The following is a 26,732-nucleotide window of genomic DNA, read 5'->3' as shown; positions in this document are numbered from 1 at the left end:
CTATCAAAAAAGTGGAAAGGGCCTGGGAACTTGGGAAATGAGAAGGGCTGCTGGGTGCACTCAGAAAAGGAGATCAGCGCTCCTTTTGGAACTTGGTGTCCGCTGAGAGGGTTATTGCCCCATAGAGACCAATGTTTTCCAAGAAGAATGGGTCGCTCAATTTTCCGGCCTATACTCTGTGATTGGAGAATATAACGCACCCCAGACTGCCCCGCTGGGTAACAAAATTGTAGACATCGAAATTGTGAATGACAGTGAGGGGATCCAATCCATCACAATCCATGAAATAAGATCAGAAATCAATAAGACTGGCCCACAGAAAGACCCTGGGCTAGACCAGATTCCAGGAGATCTGTATTTAAGTAATGATCGCTAATGGGGTTGGAGTGAGACCAGTCCTTTATCGAAGAAGGATCTGGGCCACCCCTGAGCTCAACTCCTATTGTCAGTGGCTGAAAGGCGTTTTAGGTATCCCATTCTCTGGTAGTATACCATGGATCAAGTATATCAGAGATCCTTAAAAAGATGGGAAATGAGAATTTATGGGCTGATCCGTTGGCAGACCCCACAATCAATAAGTCGACTATCATGAACAATTATGGGAAGTATAAAATGAGCCTATTGCAGGCCCAATCTTCTTCTGGCTCCCTGGCTGATTATTTTTCCTTGATGAAGGATGAATTTAAAGCAGAACAGTTTCTTGCTGAAATTGAACCCATGGCAGCTAGGAAGCTCTATCTTTTGGTTTAGCACTTTACTGCTGCTCTCTTTTACTGCTAAATGGGCTTGGATTTCAGAGACCGCTACGTGGGCATGCCCTTCCTGTGGGGACGCAAAGGAAATGGAGGTGCATTCCCTGAATGGAAGGAGAAAATGATTAGTTCCAGTTTGCCGGAATTTAGGCATCAGGCAATGTGGGTAAAGCATTGTGTTTTGCAGTCTCACAATATTTTTTATTGATTTGAAGGATTAGGCAAAACATGAGTCAGCTACTAGCTGGTCCAATCCTACATAGCTAGTGTGCCCCCACTGATCACGTCTTTCTTGAAGCACCTAGGACATTATTTGATTGAGGTGGACCGGATAATACTAGGTATAATACTTGGTGAAATGGGTATCCCCCCTCTCATCCTAAAAATCTTAACTCTGCTCCATGAGGGGACTTCTGCCCAGTTCTGGTGGGGAGAGCAGGGACAACTAACAGAGCGCATCCCTGTCAATAGAGGAGTCCGACCGGGATGCGTCATGGCTCCAACTTTGTTTTTTCCCTTTATGTTAACGGGGTAGTCAACTTCCTCTTAGAAGAGCCTGCAGACTCACCCACATTGGGGGGGCAACAAGATACCAACCCTGTTGTTTGCAGGCGATACCTTGTTGATATCAAAGACCCCTGCTGGATTACAGCATCTTATCAACAGGTTTCAAATCTTTTGCGAAAACCGGAGTTTGGTAATAAATAGCTCCAAAACCAAATTTATGGCCTTTGACTGCCATAGGTAATTTAGGAATGGCCCTTTGCTGAGAGGGGCACCTCTTGAAAAGGTGGACACCTTCGATTATTTTGGCGTAAGACTTACCCACAAAATGTCATGGAAACCCCATTTAGCAAAGATGCTGATGGCCCACAAACCTGTGGCCGGAGTAATAGGGAAAGAGCATCGCCTATTGCATACTAGGCCCATAGCCCCTGCCCTTAAAATATAGGACACCAAAGCAGTTAGCTCTGCTTTTTATGGTGCAGAGCTCTGGGGCTTCGACAAACTTGAAGAGCTTAGAAGATCGGAGCATAGATCCCTAAGAGACCTGGTTATGGCACCCAAATATGTCCCCTCTCACTCCCCTACTGTTGGATATGGGTAGGTAACCAATAGCTGAGGTAGCCAGGTTACGCCCTGTACTGTTCTGGGGCCGCATTAGGAGGACTCCCGAACTTCTCTCCTATGCTGATGCCCTCACTGAAATAATCCGCCTAGATACTTTCTGCAAAATAGGTTGTATAGCGGGCATAAAAAAAAACTTTGATAGACATAGGTCGCAGAACCTTCTGGGCCAGTCAGGAACCCCCAACGAGAGAAGAACTTAAACACCAATACTTGGGTTGGGTGGACCAATAGGAGAATTCCAAGCCTAATGTGGGCAGATTAACAGCAGAATTTCTTTCTCACAAACTAACAAGATATCTTGAGCCCTTTCTTGATATAATCCTGGTACAAAGAGATAGAATACTGCACAAACATTTCAGGTTTGGAACTCTTCCTGTTCGTGAGGCTACAGCAAAGTGGGCCACCAGCAATGGGAAAAATTGTCCATGCTGTTCGGCCTTAGTAGAAGGTACTGCCCATCTATTGTTTGCCTGCCAGCAATTGGGCACACAGGATCACCACACAGCATTACGCATTTTAAGGTCTGATCCTAGGTCGATCTTACATGTTGCTTAGCAAAGTTTTTGGGACAAGCATTGCTCATAAGATGGAAAGCCCTTGCAAGACGGGCATAGTTTTAATTGAAACTGAGACAGCGAGGAAGTCACAATTTAATATTATAAATACTTTGCAATTTTTCGCGCATGACCCCTAATTGTTAAATCTCTGCTGCTAGGAAAGGTATGGCTTCATATTTTAACATTTTAATAACTTTCAAGGAAAGAGAATTTTGATGACGAACCGATTGCTTTTATACTTTTTAATTGTAGAAACACATTTGTTAAACTGATTGACATTGTCACCTTGTCTTCTAATAATTTTAAAACGAAGTATTGTTTATGGAACTAAGGATTCAAGTGACTATTTCATTGTATTAATTATTTATGCACATTGGAAATGTCCCATGTATGTATTCCAGGTATAAATGAAAAATTTGTTTTTTATTATTAATAGCAGCTTTTATGACAATTCTGTCGAATAAAGCTTATGCCTACCTACTTACCATACTAGTTTTTTTGTGAATACTTGTTTTTAACCTGTAATTTTATGGTGAGATGCCGAAATATCGTTTTTGATGATGATGACAATAAGCGGAAAAAGCAAAGTCTAAAAAATGTACATGTTCAACAAGAAACCACACAAAAAAATAATTTTTTCAAGCACATCAGGGCTTCTGAAGCCTCTTTGGCAGTACGAAAATGTTATACAACATATAGATCAAATAAATGTCAGTCCATTTCTTAATATGATGTTGCTTGGAAATGTCATGTTTAATTTCAAAGCAAACAATTAGTTCTGAAACAAATCATCTTACATTTGGCTTTTGCATTTTACAGACTACATGTAATAATTTTTAATTTTAGGTATTTTGATAGGCCTCTGAAATAGACAAAAAATAAAACAACTAGTTAGAAAAAAATAACCTGTTGCACAATATGAAAAAATAACAATCACAGGACCAGCCTTTATAAATCTATGTTTCGAATCAACAAAACCAACCTATTTTACTTCTTTACAAACATCAATGTTATTTAATAAAAACACATTTGTTTATACATATTTCAATCTCATTACCTCTCTCAATTTAAAATACTGTATGAATATCTAATAACTATAATATAAATAAGTATACTTGAATACTATTTAATAAGAGTAGATTTATTGGCCCATCAGAATGTTTTCTATAATACTGCTGTTATAGTGTCTTATGTATTCGTGTCCAGATTTGTTTATTTTTATGTTAGCGTTCCTTAAAAGTGACCTGTAATTTGAGGACAGAACCTTTAATGAATGTAAGGCTCCCAGTGAGACCGCATTATTTTGAATGAAAGAGTTCTATCGAGGATTTGTACTTGAAATTGGACATTAGACAGAAATGATTGTCTTATCGTGGCTATTACTGCTGTTAGTTTCAGGAGGTTTGTGATCTGTATACTAACTAACATGGGTGAGGGCAGGCCAATGTATTAACATAATTACAAGCAGTAGTTGAATGAAGTGCAACAGGCATTAACAATCGAATTAGGACTATTCATAGAATGTGACCTCAACGATCATACTAAAGATTGAAGCCAAAACATATGTAATGTGTACCTCCTAGGAACATTACCTTAGGCTACCTTTATAGTTAACTTGTTGTAAGTATGCAAGTTAGTACATGGACAAAAACTATTCAGAACACCCACATTCAGTAGTTCCCATGGGTTCTGTGCTTCCCAGTTGTGTTTGCTTTGTGGTACAAGTCCACTTGGTAGTGTTAGCTTAGTGAAGTCCTGAACCTTTCGAGTTGTGTTTGTTCAATAAAGATCAGAGCACTTCCAGTAGTATTTTCTTGGTGACGATGAACTCATTCAGTAGTGTGTTTTCAGTGAAGCTATGTGCACATTCTGCAGTGCCTGCTATGTGCACATTCAGCAGTGCCTGCTCAGTGAAGCTCTGAACTGACTATGGTTTGCTCAGTAAAGTGCAGCAGTCATTCTCTAGTGCCTATCAGTGAAGCTTAGAACTCAAATTGCACAGTAAAGACCGTAAGTCACCAAGGAGAAGCATATAACTCATCCAGTATGGTTTGTTTGGTGAAGCTCCTAACTTCTCCAGTAGTGTTTGCTCTTTAAAGTTCTACCCTGTACAGCTGTATTTGGTGACACTTCACAGTCATTTAGATTGAGTTGTTTAGTGATATTCTGTGTTCGTCTGGTGAAGCACGGAGCTCATGCTACAGCGTTTGTGTACAGAGCGGCTGAACTCATACAGTCGTGTTTGACAATATTCTAAGCTTGCAAATTAGTGTTTTGCTGCACGCTTAATCTTCCATTAATGTTTCCTTGGTGATGCGCCTAGTGTTTGCTGACACTTTGAGCTCATACAGTAGTATTGCAAGATGAGGCCACAGGCTACCCAGAGACATTCCTTTAGTGAAACTCAGATCACCTAATTGTGCTTGCTCAATGAAGCCCAGGGCTGGTCCAGTAGTATTTTGTTATGCTTTAAGCCCACTCCTATCATTTTATTACCAAAAGCATGTACTCATCCAAATGTGTTAGCTCAGCGAAGCCCTGGGGTCACTCAGAGGTGGTTTCCAGTGTTGCATGTGCAGCAGTGTGCTCTAAAAGTCTTACCTTGTTAAGCTGTGCCCAATCACTGGAGTTCTGAGCTCATACGTTACTGTGTTTTAACACTCCAGTTCACCTGGTAGTACTTTGTAAAGTTCTAAAAATATTCTGTTGTGTGATATGACATTCTTAGCTCATAATGTATTGTTGACACACTGAAGCTCAACAGTCTTCCAGTAGCTTGCTGTGCCACTTTCATCTGGCCCAGTAATGCTGAGTCACTGAAGCTCTCAGACCATTCAGTAGTTTTAAGTTAAACTGAAAGTTCACGCGCTAATGTTTGCTAAGGGAACCTATACAGTCTGCTAGGTGAGTTAGTTTGTAAAGTACTGAAGTCACCAAATAGTGAATATTTATGGAAGCTCAGATCTCATCCTAGAGAGTTTGATTGGTGATGGTCTGTTTGTATACAGAATACCAGTCATTATTTTCCTACATTAGATGTGTAAGGACTGAATTACTTGAAAATATGAGTCTGAGAACAGATGACCTTAAAGCAGCCCGTTAAACCACATCTGTGGATCAGCAGGTAAAATTGGAGCAAAAGTAGTTCCTTTCTTTCCATGCCAATGTACCTAAACTCTATAATAATGTATCTCCCCAGTATGGTGTGAGCAAAGAACCCCCCCCCCCACACACATGACCTTAATTATTAGGAGACTCTGGTCAGTTTCGATGAAAAGTAGAAAACATACGTCACACCTGTGAGCTTTAGATTAGGCTCATAATTGAGCAAACTATCGAGTCATTTAGTTTTGTGGTCTGTTATAAAGTTGCTTTTTGTACCACAAACATCAGAAAACGGTGACTTAGATATATGCGACATCTTCAAGCTGTACATTTTGCAGATTTATGAAGTTAATATGGCGGCAAATGGTTTGAAATGAGGTCTTTTTTTTACAAAAATATTTTAGAAACAATATGTTAAAAGTATCTGTAGCAACATTATTTCAAGGTATTTACATATATTTAAGAGCAAAGGAAACATGTAAAAACACACAGGCAGCAGGAATCAATAAGGGCATTGATATACTTCGACTTGAACCCGAGAAAAGTGAAAGAGTGGCACACGAAGTAATTCAAAATCCAGAGCATTTTCAGGCACATAAAAAATGTCTAACAAGAACCCCTGACCTCTACCTCCGCAACGGAAAAAAACAAGTATATCCATAGAAAGAAAAACTAATAAAGGAGGTATCACAATAACATAACCTTTCAATCATATAAAAAAGTCAAGTTCAGGTCACTGAACATCACACACAGGGATCTGCTGCCTTGTGGCATTAAGACAACACAGAGACCTTTTCGAAAGACATATTTGGCAAAAGGTTCAGTGAAAAGCAATCTTTTATACAACTGTAATAAGATTTTACAGGCACTGTCATTAGTTCGGCTAAGATATCTGCACAAGTGTGTGTGTTAAGATTGTATGGGTGTGTGTGTTTACATATATGGATAATTAGACTTATATCTCTTTCTTTGCAGGCTTGGGTGGCATAATGTTTAGTATCTTACTCTATACATTTAATGAGGTTGCTGCTGGCAGTTATGAGTGTATTGTGAGTTATTGACAATTGTACGTGGTAGCCATGTTTCTTTGAAATCTGAATTGACGATTTGTACATTTTTGTTTGGTTGACTTTTGTCTGGGGTTAACATGTGTTTCATGGCTTTGGCTGTAGATAATGGAATACTGTGCAGCTACTGTAATTTTCGAGTTAATTATCTGGGTCAATTGGTTGGCAGTATATCAAAGCCTGTGGTACATCACAATCCATTGTACAGGTGGGGCTTAAAGCATGTTGTATACCCAGTGAAAGGGTGCTTTGAGGTTGGTGGCTCGATGAAATGCATAGATCCTGTCACAGAACTGTGCTACACCCCAAGGTCTAAAGCGGGAGAGTGTCAACAATCCAACTAAGTGTCAATCGACCGCAAGAGAGGAAGGCATGATTCTGTTTGTGAGATAACCTCCTTCAGATGGTGTAAAGAGGGCAAACATTGTTTCCTAATGGTTGGCACTTGCAGCCGACAGGTAGACACTGTGTGCAAGTTCACTAGGTAAGTGGAACGCATTGTCCCAGAGGGTGAGCAAAAGGAATGTCTGTGCCACTTCTGAAATTGCTCAATCTTCGTGCTCAGCAACACTGCCAACACATTACGTGTTTTACAGTAATGTTAGCTATATGATTATATCTACTAAAGGTATAAATGGGAGAGAAACAGGACAAGCATGTCTTATGCCAAATAATCTGCAAGATTCAGTATCGGATGCCTAACCAGAGATGGCCCCATGATTGCACTTCGCAACAAGGATACCTTCTATGATTAATTTTTAATGTTTTATCTTTACTTTTCCACCTTAGGTTGCATGTTTTCCACCAGAATAGAACTATGACACCATAATTATCCTGTTGTTCTCTAGTGCACTACCAGTACCGGATTATTGTGAAAGACAGCAATAGTGAAAGTGAATCTTTAGACTGGAAAAAGTGAAAAAAATACATGGATATAGACTAAAGAGCAATTAAAAAAATAAGAATAGTTGTAAATAGGCCAAACATTTTAGGCACCCTTATACACCAGTCTTTAGAGATGCTAAGCTACCTTTTGTGGAAAAGGGATTTGTTTCAGGTTGGCTCCACAATAACTGCTCAGGTTTATAATACGGTCAGTTTTTTCCCCTAAACTTTTTCCTGTAACTACTTGGTTTTTACAAGAAGCAGCACACCGGCATTTAACATAGATAATGATGATTTTGGTAGATGTCAGTTTCTTGCCAGAGCATTCTGGCCCAGTGTGCGGCTACCATTAAGTTGCTTACAGTCACTAGATAAAGGAGGAATTTCTTTTTAAATTTGTTCTCACAAACAAAAAAATGTGAACCTGCATGTTGGAATGAAACTAATCCTGCATGGAAATGAACTGGGCCCGGTAATTCCTAGGATCACAAAAGTGTGAGGGATGCAACCATAACTGTTTCAGTTAGCATGTCATAAGCCCTTGGTCTACTGTAAAGGGGTCAATTTTTTATGAAACATTGAAGAGGAGCTGTGAACTCTTACAGCACTAAGCATCAAGATAGAAAACAATCATGCTGTTAGTACCACAATTATAATTGTGCTCGTCCTAACTTCATTAACAAAGTTAGTACACAAAACATTTTAATTATGCCGCCTGCCCTTGAAAGTCCTTCAAAAATGAATTACTAAATTGTATTGGATCGTGTACACTGGCAATGAGGGCCTCTAAACTTAATAACCTAAGTGTAAAAAATGTGTACTCTACAAGCCATGGAAAAGATTCACTCTGTACATGTGGAACTCATAAAAACACCTCAGGTTGAATTAGATCGAAATTATATGTGCAAATACTTCAAAACAAATTTAAAAATAAAACACACTGTCATCTGGGTGCCTTTCATTTTCTCTCTGAATTAACATTCAATACTCCTCAAACTAGCAATAAAACCTGACAAGTTCTCAAATTTCTGAGAAATGTCAACAATATTTCTTTGTATTTGCCAAAGCCGCCTCTGGAGAAATCTTCGTTCATTATTCGAGGCACACTTCAATAACCCACATTTCTTATAAAAAAAATATCAATCAGTTTAAAAAAAAAAAAGATATTTTTGGAATTGTGAGCAAGGCTTGACTGCCAGGGGCTTTCTGGAATCTGATGTCTATAAAAAGATAGGGAGGGAGAACTATTTTGACATATTAGTACAAATCTTCAAAAGGTTTTGAATAATTGAACATAAGATAATCCATGTAATAAAAATCATAGGCACGCTGCCTTTCTGAGGGGGACAGCTGTGAAAAATATTGCTGACTGATTTTAGTGGTTGTCCTCACTTCATTAGAATGCCTGTCCTTGAAGCGGGGAAAGGTCAAGTTTTGAGGAGCGCCAATCAGATGCAGGAGAAAGTTGGCGTCTTCCTCCATGCTTTCAAATTTGCCAATGAAGTCATAGTCGATCAAGCAGGGGCTGCAAAGTCTGCTCACATGGTCCCAGTGGATGTCCATACCCACGGGCCGATGAACGTCCAGCAGGTACTGCATGAATTCTTTGAACTGCACGCCGGACCCGGTCCTTAATGCCTCTACTGTGGCATTTCGACGATATCTGGATATGATTGCTTTTCCAAAAACAGGGTGATAGTAATTGTTTGCATGCTCAAACTTATCCCGAAAAGCAGAAACCAGCCTCTCAAAAGGCTCCCTAACAAAGAGCATTTTTGTGTAGGTGTTGAGCCTGTGATAGATCCCTTTGCGATCGAAGCTGTCCAGTCTCTTTAAGTAATTTCCGTAATGCACTGTGTTGTGCTGTATATCCTTGGTGGAGGAAGCTAACCCATTTAGAACCATTAAAACACGTTTCCAATTGGAGCAGCCAACTTTGGGGACTTCGCAATAGAGGATTCGGTATTTATCCTCAACAAAAATTCTTGATACGTGATATGGAGTGATAATTCTTCGGCTGTTGCTTTTGTACTTTGCACACACATCCTGCATTAACGCCTTCCTCTGTCGCTGGACTTCGTAGAGCCTTTTCCAGTTACTGTTCCGGTCCTCGGACTTGAGCTTGGAGCGTGTATTGGTGGAGCTATTTGAGGCAAGTAGAATGGGATTTTTCTTCATGAGATATCTTCTTCGCTTATGGAGTCTAACAGGCTTCCTTCTGATGCCTCTGTTCTCATTGTCCCTCATCAAAAACATAACATTATTCTCCCGCTTGTTTGAGCTTTGATATCTGCCAGGGATCTGCTGGGCGAGGTCTGATGAAGCAAGGTGGTTTCTCTTTGATAATGCTTCTGTGGATTGTTGTTTCAGCCTCCCATCCTGATTGCTGGACACACAATCCTAAAAAGAAAAGAGAAGCATAACAATGTTTAGAGGGAAAGTATTTAGCATTGTTAAATTCTTTTGCAGTCAGCATTACTGCAATTCAGTGATATTTCAAAATAAGAATTCGGCCATAGCACACTGTTCATTGCATAAGCTCTGTTAGAAACATGTCTGATTTTAGAAAAATGTCCCAAACCCTCCATACTTGGAAAAAAATGTAGATGGAAACAAAGGTAGAATAGAAATTGATTGTGTACATTACCATTAGGCAAGAGCAAGGGAACATCACTAGGGTTTTAAATAAGATCTTATTTTGATCTTTTAAGGGTCTTCTAATATGCTACACCTTTTTTATAGTACCCACATATTACTGATTTCATGATGAAAGTAAACATTAACGTATACATCGTTCACATTCAGGTATTGCATATAATGGCGAATCATGGTTAGCCCTTTTAGACAGTTCATTTCAGCCCATAGAAACCCCACTTGCCCCAGATCCTGTGATGTCTGTGTGAGAGTCTTGTTGCCACATAGATGAACACTTCCATTTTGGAACACCAATCCATCCCCCTGCACTACGCTGTCACCGTGGGTGGGGTTTCTGAGTTCCATAGATGAGCAATGCCTCTTTTCACAACCAAAGTTCTCATCCAAGCCAACAACCTTTCCCCACATCCCCCCCACCCCCAATTGTTCAATGAGTCCCAATTAGTCCACTGGCCAACTTAACAACCGGGCCAGTATACGGAAAATAGTGGGAGCGGTCCACACAACATTTAGGAAATCTGCATGATTTTTTCAGAAGGGGCATTAGTACAAGGGGCGCATTTGAGCCCTCCATAACTTCAGGTAGGTAGTGTGCAGATAGTTCAGTTAGATCTGGCACAGCCTGGAGGAGATCGTCAATTCCCCTGGATCCATATCCCTGCATTCACTGTCTTCTTTTTTAAATTGTTTTTATTTATTGAACTTTTCAGTCAAGTAACTAGGAACATCAAACAAATAAAGAATGAGCAAAAAAGAAAGGGAGTAGGAAAACAAACAGAACAAATACAGGGTAAAAAAAAAAAGAATTATGTAGTTATTCACAGTATCAACATGCGTAGCATTAGTGCCCAGTACATTTTAGATTGCTTAAAGAAACATTCATACCATGAAAGAAAACAAGGATCAGGGGGACATCTGTCAGCGATTGGAACATAAATCAAAAGAGACAGGAGGGTAAGCCAAGCCACATCCATCTATAACTATATGGAGCCCACAGAGACCTTCCATAGGCCTCCACTCTGTTTTATGGGGATGTGGGTGCTGCGCCCAGTTATCGAGTAATGAATGCTTCATCAGGCTTCCGTTTGGGTGCAATATGATCAGACAGCCCCGTGCAGATGTGTCAATAAATAGGTCTGCAGTGGTTGCCATATATTTTTTGGTCTGGCAGTATGTGGTTGTAATGTGGTATACGTGTTGCTAGTGGTTTCACAGTACATTAGGTTGCGAAGCCATGCCCTGACCGTTGGAGCAGTAAATCCCCCCTCCCAATGTAACGGGATCAGCCACTTAGTGAAGAGCAGCACAATTGCAGCAAACCTACTCACCCCGGTGGGCAACGGTTTGACATAGCCCAGCAGGGCCAGTAATGTAGTCGGGTGTATTTCTGTTTCACTCATCTGGCTTAGATAGCTAAATACCGCCCCACAGTTTGTCAGTATAGGTGCGCAGCTCCATGCCAGGTGTGCGAAGTCAGTATTATCCATTGCGCATCTGGAGCATCTCGGTGACCTGCTGGGGTCTATTTTTGCTAACAGGTGCGGTGTGATGTAGGCACTGTGTAGATATTTAAAATGTATTATTTATGGCAATGATTGCCTGATACATAGCGTGTTAGTTTGCAGCAGTAAAGCCATGTTTGATCTGACAGGGGACAGCCCAAATTTCTTTCCTATGCTGCCGGGCCCCCGTTTCGCCCCCTGGTCGAAGCAAGAGTGATGAATGATAGAGGCGGGAGACTAGGTGTGACCCGCTCATAATAATCAATGTAAAGGGGGTGCAGTCTGCTGGTTCGTCAGGGGTTTGGGAGTATGGCGCATGCCAATTTAATCAGTCTATGTATAAGAAACCTGTCCACATAGGGCATGTCCTGTTCCATTGTTAATTCCGTCACAGTATGTAGCCGGCCGCCCCGGAAGAGATCACTCAATGTGTGCAGTTTATACATTATTAGGGTACGTTTAGTAAGTCTTTCAGTAGGTGGAGGCAGCTACGGATTGTCATGGAGACAGTAAGCGTTGAAGTAGCATTGTAACTTACCCCAGGCCCAGTATGTGCTTTTCAGTGTTTGTATCACGAATGGTGTCCTGGGGAGACCTTTAGGTATGATAGAGGACAGTGGGCCTGGGTGGGCCTGCGACCACTTCACTTTCAAGTATTGCAATCTAGCGTAAGGGTGATACCAATAATAGGTATAGTGTATTTGTGCGACTAAATAATTTAGGTGAAAATCAGGGAATCCAAATCTTCCACGTTGATGTGGCATAGTTAACGCCTGCCTGCTGCTTTGTGGTTGTCTGTCAGCACAAACCAGTCTTATTATCATGCCTCGGAGCGTGTCAAAGAACTTCGTCGTAAGGGCAATGGTGATATTAAGGAATAAATAAAGAAATCGTGGTAGTACCACCATTTTAATGATGGCGATTCTACCAGCAATCGAGAAGGAAAGCCTGATCCCAGTTTGTCAATGGCTGGTCCGTAATTGAGACGAATAACTTCTGAAGCATTGTGGTGTAAAAAAACTCCCAAATATCGGGCAGATCCATACACCAAGGCAACAGGAAATCTGTAGTGAATAGGGCCTTGGCCTCCATTAAAGGAAACATCTCTGATTTATTCCAATTTATGGTGAGTCCGGAGTAGACTCTGAATCTCACAATCTCCCGGAGCAAAGGAGCAAGTTTAGTGTTGGGGTCTCGGACAAACAGCAACACGTCATCTGCCTAAAACGAGGCCAGCAATGGTACGTGGTGGAATCTCAACCAGCGCTGCAGATTTATATCCTCTAAATGCTGCACAAGTGGATCCATGGCAATAATAAAGAGAAGGGGCAATAGGAGGCATCCCTGTCTAGAGCCGCATGACAATGCAAATTGCTCGGTTAAGTCATCATAAACCCTTAGTCAGGTCAATGGACATGTATATAGGAGTCTAACAAGTTCCAAAAAGCTCGAGGGAATTCCCAATTTCCACAACGTGGCATGTAGAAAGAACCACATTCCAGTGAGTCAAATGCTTTTTCTGCATCAAACAATATCATTGCAGCAGGAAGTTCTGGGCTAATTTGGTTAAGAACAGCAAATACCACGCAGAGGTTCGCCGAGGTGGATTGGTTTCGGACATAGCCCGTTTGGAACGGGCACATTATCATATCTACCAATAAAGAAAGATGCATGGCAAGGATCTTAGCTAAGATTTTGTAGTCCTGGTTTAGTAGGGACAGTGGTCAGTAGGAGGCACATCGATGGGGGGCTTGTTGGGTTTTAGCAGAAGAGTAATAACAGCCTCTCAAATTGTATGGGTAAGGGACCCCACTTCCAATGACTCCGCGTAGACCTCCAGCAGATGGGTAACCAATAGAGTTTTGTATAAAATCCCGGTCAACCCGTGTGGTACCATGGGCACGCGCGCCCTCCAGATCATCAATGGCTTGTGAAATTTCATCAGCAGTAATGGGCGAGGAACTGCTGCTGCCGATCATCTATCCAGATCATGATCGACTCAGCGAGATAGTCAGCAAGTGTGCAGTCTGTAGGAGGTGAACGCGAGGTATATAAGTGGGTACAATAGGTGAGGAAAGCAGACATGATGCCTTCTCTATGCGTAAGTGTCAGGCCATAGTCCAATTCTAGAAGTGTGATAGAGGAGGATTGATATTGGGGGGTTTGGAGCAGCCTAGCTAGTGTCCGACTGGGCCTCTCAACCTCTCCGTATACTCGAGCCCAGGTAATTCACCTCGCGTGCCACTAAATCCTGAAATTCCAAGAGGAGCATTGCCCGTCGAAGTGTCATATGGGAAGAGTCGCCAGACTGAGTCCACACATTCATCTTTCGGAGTGCTTATTCAATAGTTTCGAGTTCCCAGCAGGTGGAGCGCAGCACCCCTGCCTGTCTGGTGACACAAATTCCTCTTGCTCAGCTCAATGAAGCTGTCCAATTCACAAGACAGGTGGTGAACCACCTCTTTATTAGCAAAGAGCCACGCGCTGAGTCGCCAGATTGGACAATGTTCAGGATTGGGGCCCCCTATCTGTACCGCTTTAGGTAAGTGATCTGAGATCCCCTGAGGCAGTATGTAAACACCCTCATAAGGAGTAGGTCTGTGGTCAGCAAAAAGTGGAGATATATACATCACCATGATTTGTGGGCTGCAGATGTGTGTTTTTATGCAGTCTCTTGATGATACCAGATGCGCCATGCATTGCAAAGCCCAATATCAGGGGAGATGGTCCCGAATTGGGATGGAGTCATCTGCTCTCTCGGCTGTGCATTCGAGCAGTCTTTATGTGGCGCCATTACCATATTAAATTCCCCTCCCATAAGTATGTGCCCATTTGAAAACGTTATCAGTATGCCCTTGACCTTCTTTAGCATCTCTCCCACTAACTTCGGGGGAACAGGCAGACTCAACAGGTTGTCAATCTGTCTGGTGATCACCGCCTTCACTGTCACATCTCCCACGTGGGTCAGATTCTGTGTGTGTCACCAACATAGGTACCCTCCTGTCTAGTAGTGTGAGTAAGCCTCAGGAGCTCAAGGAAACCCCCCAACCCCATAAAACACCCTATCATATCTGTAGCTAGTCAATATTGGGCATCTAGTTCCCATCAAGTGGGTCTCTTGCAGCATGAGGACATATGCTCCTAGCCTTTGACCTAGGCCCAGGACAGCCCCATGTTTGATGCGCTCAAGCAGCCTATTGATGTTCCAAATCATGATCTCGAGACCAGGCATTGGGAAGGTATTTTCACGCCCCTTGTAGACCAGGTTGTATCACTGGGAGCCCAGTGCTCTCTCTGTCCTGTCCATCCCACCGTAGCATGCGGTCCCTTTCGAGCTGCCACTGGGACTGGGCTAGACTGAACTCATAGTACTGGAGGCACGTATTGTCAACCATGCCCAACAGGGCTGCAACTATCCCATAGAAATCCCCACCACCTGCCCCCACCCTTACCTCCATCCCAGATGCGTCAGATGCTCCAAACATTACCACCACCCAACAAGTGCTACCACTGAAGTTACCAAATTGCCACTGACTCTCCCCTCTCAAGCACTACCCTCAGTAGAATCTGATGTTGCTGGCAAATCAAGGTCAAGAGTTTAGTCTGTTGGCTAAAGGGTCTAATGAAGCTTCACAGGGCCTTGGTCCTTTATCTTATCTCAGGTGCAAGTTCTGAGGTCCCAGGTTCAGGTGATGTGGCTCTGCGGTTCAGCTGTGTATCTATGGTACTGCTGGAGTCATACTATTCTGCTCCATGTTTCCAGGGCAAACCTGAGTTGCACCTGTAATGACACGCTCCAGGCTTTTTCCTCTGTCCAGAGGTCTGTCTCTTCCAAGTGGGAAGGCGAGTGGCTTTGCAACTTCTGTTGTTCCGTTGCCCATTCCCACACTGCTTCAGCAGTATCAAAGTACTGGGATTAAGCCTTGTAAAGGATTCAGAGCCTGGCCAGGAACTGAGCATATATTGTAACTTTAGAGCCCCCAGCTTCTGTTTAACGTCCTCAAATGGTTTACGTGGTTGTTGCACTCTACAGGTATAGTCTGGGAAGACAATCTTAAAAGATTGAAAGCTCACTTAATGCGGTCTCTGGCCACCCTCAATATTGAGCCTCTATCTCGATAGTTCAACAGTTTTGCTATCACAGGGTGGGTGGGTGGGGCGGGGGGGGGGGTTCGCAACCAGGCAGCAATGTGCCCATTCAATTACAAAACAGATAAAAAGCTTCTCTTTCAGAACCCACAGCAGAATCCAGTTTCCAGAAATGTTTCAGTATGGCCCCATCTACTCCTGCTAGGAAATAGATACATCGAAGTATGTCCATGCGCACAGTTTTCTGCATCTTCTGCGCAGTATTCTCGGATAAGAGAGGTAGAGGTCAGACGAGCCAATTCAGCTTTCAATATTGTTATAAAGTCTTCCAGATCAGAACTGCACCCCTCCATCTCAATACTCTGTCAACAGTGTTCCGCAGATATTGCCGTAGGATGGCCACATCAATCCTCAACTCAACGATTATGGTCTTCAAAGCTCTGCGTGAGTCTTATGTAGCTTGCAAGATTTCCTTCGCACTATCATTCTCCCCTTGGCCTATTTGCTGCCAGCGAGAAGACAGTGAATTTAGCAATTTTCATTAAGAAAAGCCAACAATTCTAATGTCAAGAAAATAATACTAAAAATTAAACAAATTTAGAAAAAGCAAAAAGACGCCAAAGTGATAAATATTAGATGAGAGGGACTGGAGATATATATATATTTTTAATCAAAAACACCTAGAAAAAGTAAACCTGAAATTTGAAGTAGCAGTTCATATTTAACTGGGATCTTTGGTTCAATTTCAGCCCAACAGTAATGGAGCAGACAGTAATCCAAGCAGGTCACAACAGAAATTGCTTTTACTTTGGACTTCATCTATTCTGTGGTTCTTAAGATCTTTCATTCGGGCAATATCCAAGGCTAAAACATGCAAGCTCCCTTCAAAACTAGATATGTCATTGTCGAGTTCCCACTGAAACCACTGATTTTGATGACAAAAGCTCAGAGCAGGAGAAAGTTGGATTTTAAAGCTGCCAAGATCCCAATGCCACTGGGATAGATATGCTGCCTTGTCCCAGGCTAAGGTTTACTTTCAGATTCAGTTTCTTTTTTTGAATTTCACAGTCTTTTATCTGAGTAGAACTGGATGCTGTAACCAGGCATGGTTTCACAAAGCCAGATAATTTTGCTGTTAAGTTCTTGATAACTTTTTTTCAGAGCAGCAAAATGCTGTGAGTGGGAGAAACCTGGTTTTCATGCCTGCATAAGGTGCAAGCGACTTGGATAAGCCTCAGGACCTTTCCCAGTCCTCTGAAAGTGGAAAACATGACTAGGTCTCTCTATTCTGCAATTGCTGGAAGTGTTCTTTCTGGTCGCACTTGCAGACCACAGGTCTTCATTGAATACGTTTAGTTACCAGGTGTCTCTCCAGCCAGGGCTCCGCCTGGGTCCAGTCCTCTGTAGCCAGCTGGGCCATTTTGGAGTTAGGTGTCCTCCTGTTCTTTGTATCCCTGGAGCAGGAAAATAGGACAGCAGCCACTTGACTCTGGGAGGGCAGTTCCTGTGCGTGGCTGCCAGCAGGTGTCAGAAGTCCTTTTCTTCAAGGAGAGTCTTCTTTCTTCATATGTTGTCCGCCCAAGTACAGAAGTGTTCTAAGTAGGTGCGGGTCAGGTACCAGACTTATCCTGTGCATTAGCCAGTGAATGAATAATGTCTTACAACTAATCCCATATACTTTATTGCCTACATCCACTCTTTGTGCAGCACTTTCTACTAGCTTAACAGTAAACATTCCCAGACCCTCTAAACCCAAAGGTATTAATTCCTTTCCTAACTGAAGGGTTTATAGATCTTCATTTGCCACTACCCTAGTTAGATGAGGTATCCTAAATTTGTCAGCATCAAAAATCTATTTTTTTTTTTACTGGGGTTGGAGCCAAAAGATTTAAGAGGGCCCCAGGAATGAATGCAAGCAGATCCTCCCAGCCCCCTTTGGCATAACCAAGTAAAAAAAGTTAATACAGGAAGTCTAAAAGCTGTCCTTTGTTTTGGCAACTGTTGTCCATCTCGCACATGGATAATCACTGCGAAGTGGCTGGTAGTTGATAAATGTATTACCTACCAAGGCCCGGAGTTGGAGCCATTGTCCCCTGGGAAGAATGTAATTAACTGTCATGCTAAAATGTGCATTGAGGCTCTGCAGTGGAGAGTGGCAAACTGGTTTTGACTCAAGCAGACCACAGAACATTTTTAACAATATAGTTTTTCTTTTAAAATTTACTCTCACCATTAAATTACATTTTTATAACCAAGTTGAAAATAACTATGATTTGTTTTTCTAGATTTCTCCAGGTGAATATCTGAAGTAAAGAATTTAATCGCAACTAGGTCTATTCGTGGAAACCTAGCCTACCTTACACAGTGAAAGCAGCTTTTGGGTACACTAGTACCAAAATAGAGGGGGGTCACATTTTTCTATATTAAACACCCATCTCATGGGCTTACATGACACTTTAAGGGTTGTTTATTGATATATAAGAATAGGTTTTCCCACATGCCAATTTTTATTTCCATGTGATACTGCAGTACTTTTAAATCGCAGCCCAGCTGAAGCAGAGTGATGCTCCTGACAGCCATATATATTTCTTGTCATATTGGCATGAGTTGTAAATACACACTGCAGCCCATATATGACTTCACTTCCAAACCACTGGTATATTTTCTGTGATATCTGCCATGACCTTGCAGATAAGCTAAATATAGCAATTGATAGAAACCAATTTTAACATTACAATTTTCAGGGTAGAGCAAACAATGTATGCACTGTTACAGTACCAATCAATGCCAGAGTAATAATACCAGTCTTAATAAGATCCAGAAAACATGTAGAATCCAGGGTGACTACACAGACAAGGCAGATTTCCTATGCCCAGAGATATGGAATATCAACACTATAAAGATCAGACTGACAACTCACCTGTTTTCCTTCTGTTTGGCATGTAAGACTAATTTCTTTTCCACCCACTTCCTTAATCCTCTGACTACAACTTTTTCTTATTCAGTCTCTTCTTACCTCTCAAGCTCTGTGACTACTTCTTTTAAGAGTTTGATGTAAAGCAATTGCTAACCCTCTGGTTAGATACATGCTTGAAAAATTCTATCAATACACAATTACAATCCTAAGTCGCCATTTCGGATGACCAGGTTAGGAGAGACTTGTGCCATCACTTATATCTTTCCAAAATGGAGTAACTTAAAGGTGTGCGACAGATTGACAAGGGCACCTATGTTTTGATTAACTTCCGTAGGTCCATGTATGCTAGAAAGACCCAGGCAACTATATGTTCTGTACATAATGGTCCCCCTTTCGCTGTCAGTGCAGCCCCAGCTATAGGTGGAAAGTGTTGGCCTAACTTCATGTCCTGTCACAATGATAACACTAGAAGACCTATTACTAAACTGAAACATTACAAACTAGCATTTTTACACAGAAACATTATTACCGAACTGTTAAACATCTGAACCTCCCAGACCAGTTACTTATGTATAGGTTATGTGGGTACACAGTGAAATTATTTCCCAACTCCATAACATGTTTCACATGGTCTAGTGTGTCATGCGTTAGGCTAATTTATTCTGATCTGAGGATCACAATTGAATACAAGTTACCTCAGTGAACAAGCAAATGGCCTATTTAAGATTTGGTCTCTTCTGGGCATCATCTTGCCTGCTTTCGTCCTTGCCCCAAAAAAACTGAAGTTCTTGGACACAGAAAAGCTCCAGTACAAGCGGTGGCTACTGAATCAGTTTGGGAAGTCATATTTACATGTGTGCTACAGGAAACATTTGGAAGGCCTGCCCAGTTGAGGAGAAATCATACGCATATTTCCAGCAGGACTAAGGCTGTTGGAATGAGTCCAGACAAAAATAGTTATCATGAACTTCTTAGGCAGTCTAGTTGTTTTACAATACATTTTGCAAGATGGTGTGGCATTTGCAAGACAAATGATCTGTATATAAGCGTATCAGAAGACAGATGTAGCTCAAAAGCACCCAATAGACTGAGATGCAACAGCACTGTCTAGGTTCAATGCCTTGCTCCACTCCCTGTTTTCAAAATCCTAATAAGATAGTTATTGTGGTCTCTACAAAGCCTAGGACATCCTTGATCCCTTCCTGGATTCAGCTTTCATCTTCAAGTCACTAGCCTGTTGTGACCATACACTTGTATGCATCCTAATGTGTAAACCTTGGCCCAGACCAACCGTACAATAGATTAACTGGGGGTTATCATATTGTCCATCTAACCTCCCCAGACACCTTCCTTGATTAGGCATCCAGGTAAGTTCTGTTAGACATTTTCTTGCTTCTTTCTTTTTCTTTCTTAATTAGGTCTAAGATCGAATTTAGAATTCTTAACTGGTGCCAATCACCTTCTTCAGTACCTCAGATTCACTCGGCTGGGAAAATGTTGAGGGCGGCAAGGGGCAGAACCTTGGTGAGGCCTCTGACGACCTGATATTTTATGGCTGTTCTGCCATTTTCCATTAAATATGATGCAATAAATACTCCACAGAATTTTTATTTTGAAATAGCGAGTACAATTATCTAATTTTTGCTATTTTTTTTTAATCTATTTGTAATATTGTGATTAAAATTAGCATGGAACTTTTAAGTGCCTTTTGTATTTATTTATTTTTTAGATGTTTTGTTGTTTGGTAGGTGCCATGCCCATGTAGCTGTACAACGTTTTAGAAGATATGGTAATTGTTTAATAACAAGATTACTTTAGGGCGCCATGGGGATGTCAATGAGGCAGGCCAGGCAACAGATTTGATTACCACTTCTAAAGGCACTAACATTCTAAATTGAAGCCTGAACAATGAGAATGTCGGACTTTGAGCACACAAATGACCTGGAACTTTTGGTGGGACACAGTTATCATCTGTCCAATTCGCCATTAGCCTGGTCAAAAGCATTTCATGATAAACAAACGTCTTGGTTGGACCACAACTGAGCATATAAGGTTGTACAGGGAAACAGTTGTTAGAGTCAATCTGTTAACTGTTTCACTCTTCCCCCGTGGTTACATTTGTATGAACGTTTTATAATAGTCTCTGTTATCTTAAAATGGAAGCCGTCATGTTTGCAAGTGCACCAGCACTTGGAATGCCGTGTTTCGTGGGTGACTACTTGGTGCAGTCCTTTAGCTGAAATGTCATATATATCCATAATTTATATGAAAGACAAGGTTAACCTTGCACATTTTCGTTGGTTGCTTGGAAGAATTCTAAATGAGGAATTTGATTATTAGGAGTTTGCATAAGTGGACTGCCACTACAATACGGGGAGGGAAAATATGCAGATCCAGTGAGGAAGTGTTGCAGCTGCTGAGAAATGTGCTAGAAATAATGTTCTTCTTTCATGCTCCTATAGACAAGCTTGGAGGTCTGGCCCATTTCCCCTGTTTGTAAGCAAGTAGAATTTGAATAATCACAGTACGCAAGTTGTCTGAATAAAAGGATGTAGTAGGCAAGGTACGAGATTCCAGAAGAATATGCCAATGACACCTTTTGTGGTTTGATGGAAAGCTTATAAGCATGTGAAAGACTTTGGTAAATTAACACCTTAAATATGTTTGTACTCTAATGGCTAGATGCTTCACCTAGAATTTTGAACTTTGTCTTTGTTAAGATGAATGTCAAGGAATTGTTGTGTTCCAGATTAGCTGGGGCGGTGCTGGGGTGGATATAGTCTAGATTACTTTTCTTGTGTCATTTAGACTATCAGTAGCAAAGGGAATTCTGGATTTTGCCCACTCAAACCCCATTGCATGGGTCACTGTAGGTAGAGATTCTCTATAGAGTCATAAAGCCCATTGGTGCTGTGCTGCTGATTTCACATTTATAAGGAAAGGTCCAGCAGTTGTAAGATTAATGAGGTTCTCGCTACTTAGGATGTAGTTGAAGTATACATGATCTGACAGGGTTGTAAATATATTGATATTCCATCCAGGCCATCTAGGGAGACCTAACCCTATCTCTGATCGCGAATGGTTCAGTCAACACACCTTCAACTTCAGGAACTATCCCCTCTACAGGGCAAATCACCACTATGGGCCACCCTCACATATGTTACTCCACCCCAACAGATAACTTATGAGGAGCAAGGGAACCACAACTTTATTGCATCTTTCACCGCTGGAAAATCTCTTGGGGACCTCACAGCCTCCTGGTGGGAACCCCTAGTGGGGTCAACTACTTCTAGGTACCATCCCAAACAAAAAATAGAATGAGTCACACTGGGAACCCTTCTGGGAAATCTGCACTGTAAGCAAGCACAATAATTTTCTGGGTCCCACAATCACCTCCTACAACCCCAGAAGCAGGACCCAACCCTACACCTAGATCTATAGGTGGGTACCTGTTGTAGTCCCTAAACCTATAGAGAAGAACCCTCTCATCATACAGGCCTAATGTGTAGTGCTGGGGTTCAAAGGACACTATGGCCCTCCCCACCATCACATCTTTGCAAAATGTAAACTTGTCATAATAAACACAGTCAGTACATTAACCAACAATCAGTGTTTTCATAGAACATATGTGTGCTGGGACTTACGTCTCCCACATCTAGAGTTTACCCAATGAAATCTTTAAACCTCTGCCAGAGCCTTGTGCTCTGATGCTTGAGCATTAATGCATAGGTAATGTGTGGCAAAACTGAACTCATCAAATATTATCAATGCGTACTGGAACTGGATACTATTATTCCCAGTGCTGATACGAATGTAGGAAATTAGTTAATTAGTTGTGTGACCTGCACAAGTAATAGGTCCACAATTTCCCCTTACTGATAACCCCACTGTAGCTCTTGACTATCTCGGGGTATTGAAGCAGAGCTAAAAAAAAAGCATTTGGCACCCAGGCATAGAAACAAACAACGGGAGCTCAGCAAACAGTATCTTGCAGGTAATTGTGCTATAGTAAAAATGGTGTTACCAGGTGAGGAAGGGTCGGCTGCCAATTCCACCCCAATAATCCCTTCAAAGAAGAGAGTAGGAAATCAATACAAATCCTCTCCGAGCACACGTAAAGTATTACATTGTCATTAACAGTCTCAGAGTCTCCAATATTCGAGTTAACTTTTAATCATTAGACATCTATTCAGGGACACAGCTCAATTCACATTCGGTTTTCATCAATCCTAGCATGCAACATCACCTCTCCGCGCCTGTCCCAACCCTCCTGCACAGCATGCTGGGACAATTTAAAAAAGCATCACCCTGGAGTCACTGGTCACATCTCCTCTGTGTCTCAGATCCGCCCCTCACTGACATCACTGCCAGGGCCTTTACCATCAACATTTTTAGAGACCTCCCCCCTGTGTTGGCTCCAGTTGTCTTGGCTCCCTCCTTTGTTCAGTGGAACTGGACTGTCCCTTGCCCTGGTACAGTGTGGCAAGTAATTAACAAATGCAGATTTGTATCGCCACCCTTTCCTGCTTAGGAGCTGAGAGAAGCATTATTAATTACTCCTTTTGTGTGGGGCAGCCTTTGTTCCTGCTGCTGGAGAGAAATGCAATTAACTTGTAACAGCAGGGTAACAAAATTCCTAGGTTCTGATCTTGAGATGAGCCAGAGAAAAAAGGCAATCCTGGATGACCAATACGTTGTACAGATATACTCTTGGAACTCTCAGATTTGGAATTCTCGCACATGTTCCACCCCATTTTGAAATAACACTGGAGTTTATAGGCCAAAGGGAAGTGTAAATATACCCTAAGGCAGTGTTCTCCCTACGTGTATAATAAAGTGTAACTGCAGCATGACAATAAACCACAATAACTTTCCAATGAGTGTACACAAACATTATAAGGCCTACCTGAGGTCAATCTCTAATCCTGCAGAGTCCCCTCTGCGCCAGGCTACCTGTGCGTAGTTACCAGACTGCCCAAACTCAGTAGTTTCACACACGCCGTCGGCACACGTGTGCACATGCATGAGCATGTGTAACCTGCCAAGTGACCCTTGCCCAAGCTGCGTCACAGCTGGCTTTTAGTAAAAGGCATACACTTGTGGTAAACATGAGCAGTCCATTTTCCATATAATTGCCATGGGTGAGACACATGTAATGAGACTCACACGCAGTAAAAAGTCCAAAACATGGTGACCAAAAAGCAAACATAATCAGAGCATACTGAAAGGGTCCAACCAAATTGCAACATAAAACATATAGATTTCTACTGCCACTCCTTTGCATAAATCGTATGTCACCAGTCCTCCCCTTCTCTTCCTACTGCCCTTTCTTGGATACCAGGTCTCCTGTTAAACCAAATAAATCATGCATCTCTCTACTCCACTCTGATGAAAAAAGTACCTAATTCTGCAACCCTGCTGCACCTCTCAGATGTGTATCTTCTCTCTCTCTTTAAAAAAAGATTTGGAACTGTGATGTGCCCACCCCACACCCCACTTTCCTCCTGTGATTGTGTTACTGCCACAAGAAAACGAATGGCTCACCCCACAACATGAAAAGGACTTGCCCTATTGATCAAATATTGGATTGAAGGATACTCCCCAGTCATGCTGTCGCTTAAAAAGTTCCTAGGGCTGTTCCTGCAAAACAAGAACACATTTGTTCTGGCGGAAAACAATTCTCATACCATTGCCCCCGCCCCCCTTCCTTGCTCTCTTCCCTCCCACTTTCGATTATATTGCAAAATAAATACTTAACCTCCTTCTTCTTTACTCTGTTTGCATCTCTTTTCCTCTACTAGCTTTTCTTCATTGCTCCAATAAGATCAATCTACGATGTACCTTCCTTCTCTGCTACCCAAGTTACGTTCTCTGTTCAAATCTCTGTCAGTGTACTGAAGATGATGAGTTTGATTATATTGTATGTGGTGAATGCTCAGTATAAAAAACCTCGTGTTGAAACCACAACGATTCAACAAGAACAAAAATACAAACACTCCTTCTTTGGAATGGTGCCCAGGATTTGGAATGCCCTTCCCCCGGAAACAAGGCTGAACCCCTCCACTGCAGCTTTCAAACGGGAAGTTAAAGGCATTCTTATGGCAAAACTCTCTTAAACACAGTCCTTTGATTCTGCATGAACACTTTTACTTGGTATTATACTAGTCTATCTAATTAACCTAGTTGCGTTACCTTGTCGTTATGTGCGCTCCTAACAGGTACCTTATTGCTCTGCTTTTATCGTTTTCAATGATGTTATTTTTTTTTTACCTACTTACCAGTCACTGTTTTACCTTCACACATCAGGTCATCTCCTATTGTTTTGTGCTATGTTTTCGCTGTGTTCTTATGTACACCTCTCTGACCTTTCCTTGAGGTATGTTACTTTTTATCCCCATGTACTGTGAAGCGCTCTGATACCTGTAAGGGTCTTGTCCGCGCTCTATAAAACTCTAAAAAAAATTTTTAAAAAAAAGGAGGGGAATAATATAACATAATCAGATTATACAAAGAAAGAAATAACAATAGATTTTTAAATTGTGCTGGGTGAATACCCTTCACTTTAGTAGCCAATTGTGGTCAATGTGTTGGACCTTTTTGCATCTTTTTTGCGTCTTTCACAAGTCTGGCATTTTTATGTGTAATGTAAGACATTTAGTCACTGTCCGTTATGCAGTTATGACAAGGAGAAGGAAAAAATCAAGCTGAAAGTATTAAGGGGATTTTCCAATTTTAGTTCTGCATTAAGGTAAATGAAACAAACTTTTTTTAAAGTTCTGCTATGTTTCCAAAGTCGGTGGTTCAGTTTCTTAGGGTGATCCAGCACTGTCCTTCGTGATTCAGTAGGCCTAACTGCTGTAATATCTTTCATGGGTGAATGCTGGGGGTGACAGTTTTTGTAATCTGAGCGTCAGACCATGCAGCATATTCTGTTCATAAATATTGGGTGTTGTTGATAGCGTCTAATGGAACATCATCCTTTGTGGAATTTCAGATATACCCTTGGAACTCTCAGATTTGGTATTCTCGCACATGTTCCACCCCATTTTGAAATAACACTGGAGTTTATAGGCCAAAGGGAAGTGTAAATATACCCTAAGGCAGTGTTCTCCCTACGTGTATAATAAAGTGTAACTGCAGCAAAGACAATAAACCACAATAACTTTCCAATGAGTGTACACAAACATTATAAGGCCTACCTGAGGTCAATCTCTAATCCTGCAGAGTCCCCTCTGCGCCAGGCTACCTGTACGCAGTTACCAGACTGCCCAAACTCAGTAGTTTCACACACGCAGTCGGCACACGTGTGCACATGCGTGAGCATGTGTAACCTGCCAAGTGACCCGTGCCCAAGCTGCGTCACAGCTGGCTTTTAGTTAAAGGCATACACTTGTGGTAAACATGAGCAGCCCATTTTCCATATAATTGCCATGGGTGAGACACATGTAATGAGACTCACACGCAGTAAAGAGTCCAAAACATGGTGACCAAAAAGCAAACATAATCAGAGCATACTGAAAGGGTCCAACCAAATTGCAACATAAAACATATAGATTTCTACTGCCACTCCTTTGCATAAATTGTATGTCACCAGTCCTCCCCTTCTCTTCCTACTACCCTTTCTTGGATACCAGGTCTCCTCTTAAACCAAATAAATCATGCATGATTGCCTGACCCTTCATCTCTCTTCTCCACTCTGATGAAAAAAGTACCTAATTCTGCAACCCTGCTGCACCTCTCAGATGTGTATCTTTTCTCTCTCTTTAAAAAAAATTTGGAATTGTGATGTACCCACCCCACAACCCACAACCCACTGTCCTCCTGTGATTGTGTTACTGCCGCAAGAGAAAAAAGAAAAGAAAGCAATAACAATAGATTTTTAAATTGTGCTGGGTGAATACCCTACACTTTAGTAGCCAATTGTGGTCACTGTGTTGGACCTTTTTGCACATTTTTTGCGTCTTTCACAAGTCTGGCATTTTTATGTGTAATGTAAGACGTTGAATCACTGTCTGTTATGCAGGTATGACAAGGAGAAGGAAAAAATCAAGCTGAAAGTATTAAGGGGATTT

The 26,732-nt window shown here is 41.7% G+C and overlaps 1 protein-coding gene across 1 annotated transcript in view; it reads right to left on the bottom strand.

The window, feature by feature from the left end:
- Window positions 1–5,391: 5,391 nt before the first annotated feature.
- CHST8 (carbohydrate sulfotransferase 8) overlaps window positions 5,392–26,732 on the bottom strand; it is a 1,263,676-nt gene continuing 1,242,335 nt past the window's right edge. The window contains exon 5 of the mRNA XM_078669642.1: window positions 5,392–9,897. Within this exon, the coding sequence (XP_078525768.1) occupies window positions 8,755–9,897 (1,143 nt within the window). The 3' untranslated portion in view covers window positions 5,392–8,754. The remainder of the gene's footprint in view (window positions 9,898–26,732) is intronic.

This window comes from Lissotriton helveticus, chromosome 12 (genome assembly GCF_964261635.1).
Source record: "Lissotriton helveticus chromosome 12, aLisHel1.1, whole genome shotgun sequence".
Taxonomy (NCBI): Eukaryota; Metazoa; Chordata; class Amphibia; order Caudata; family Salamandridae; genus Lissotriton; species Lissotriton helveticus.
This window is presented reverse-complemented; position numbering and strand designations above follow the sequence as displayed.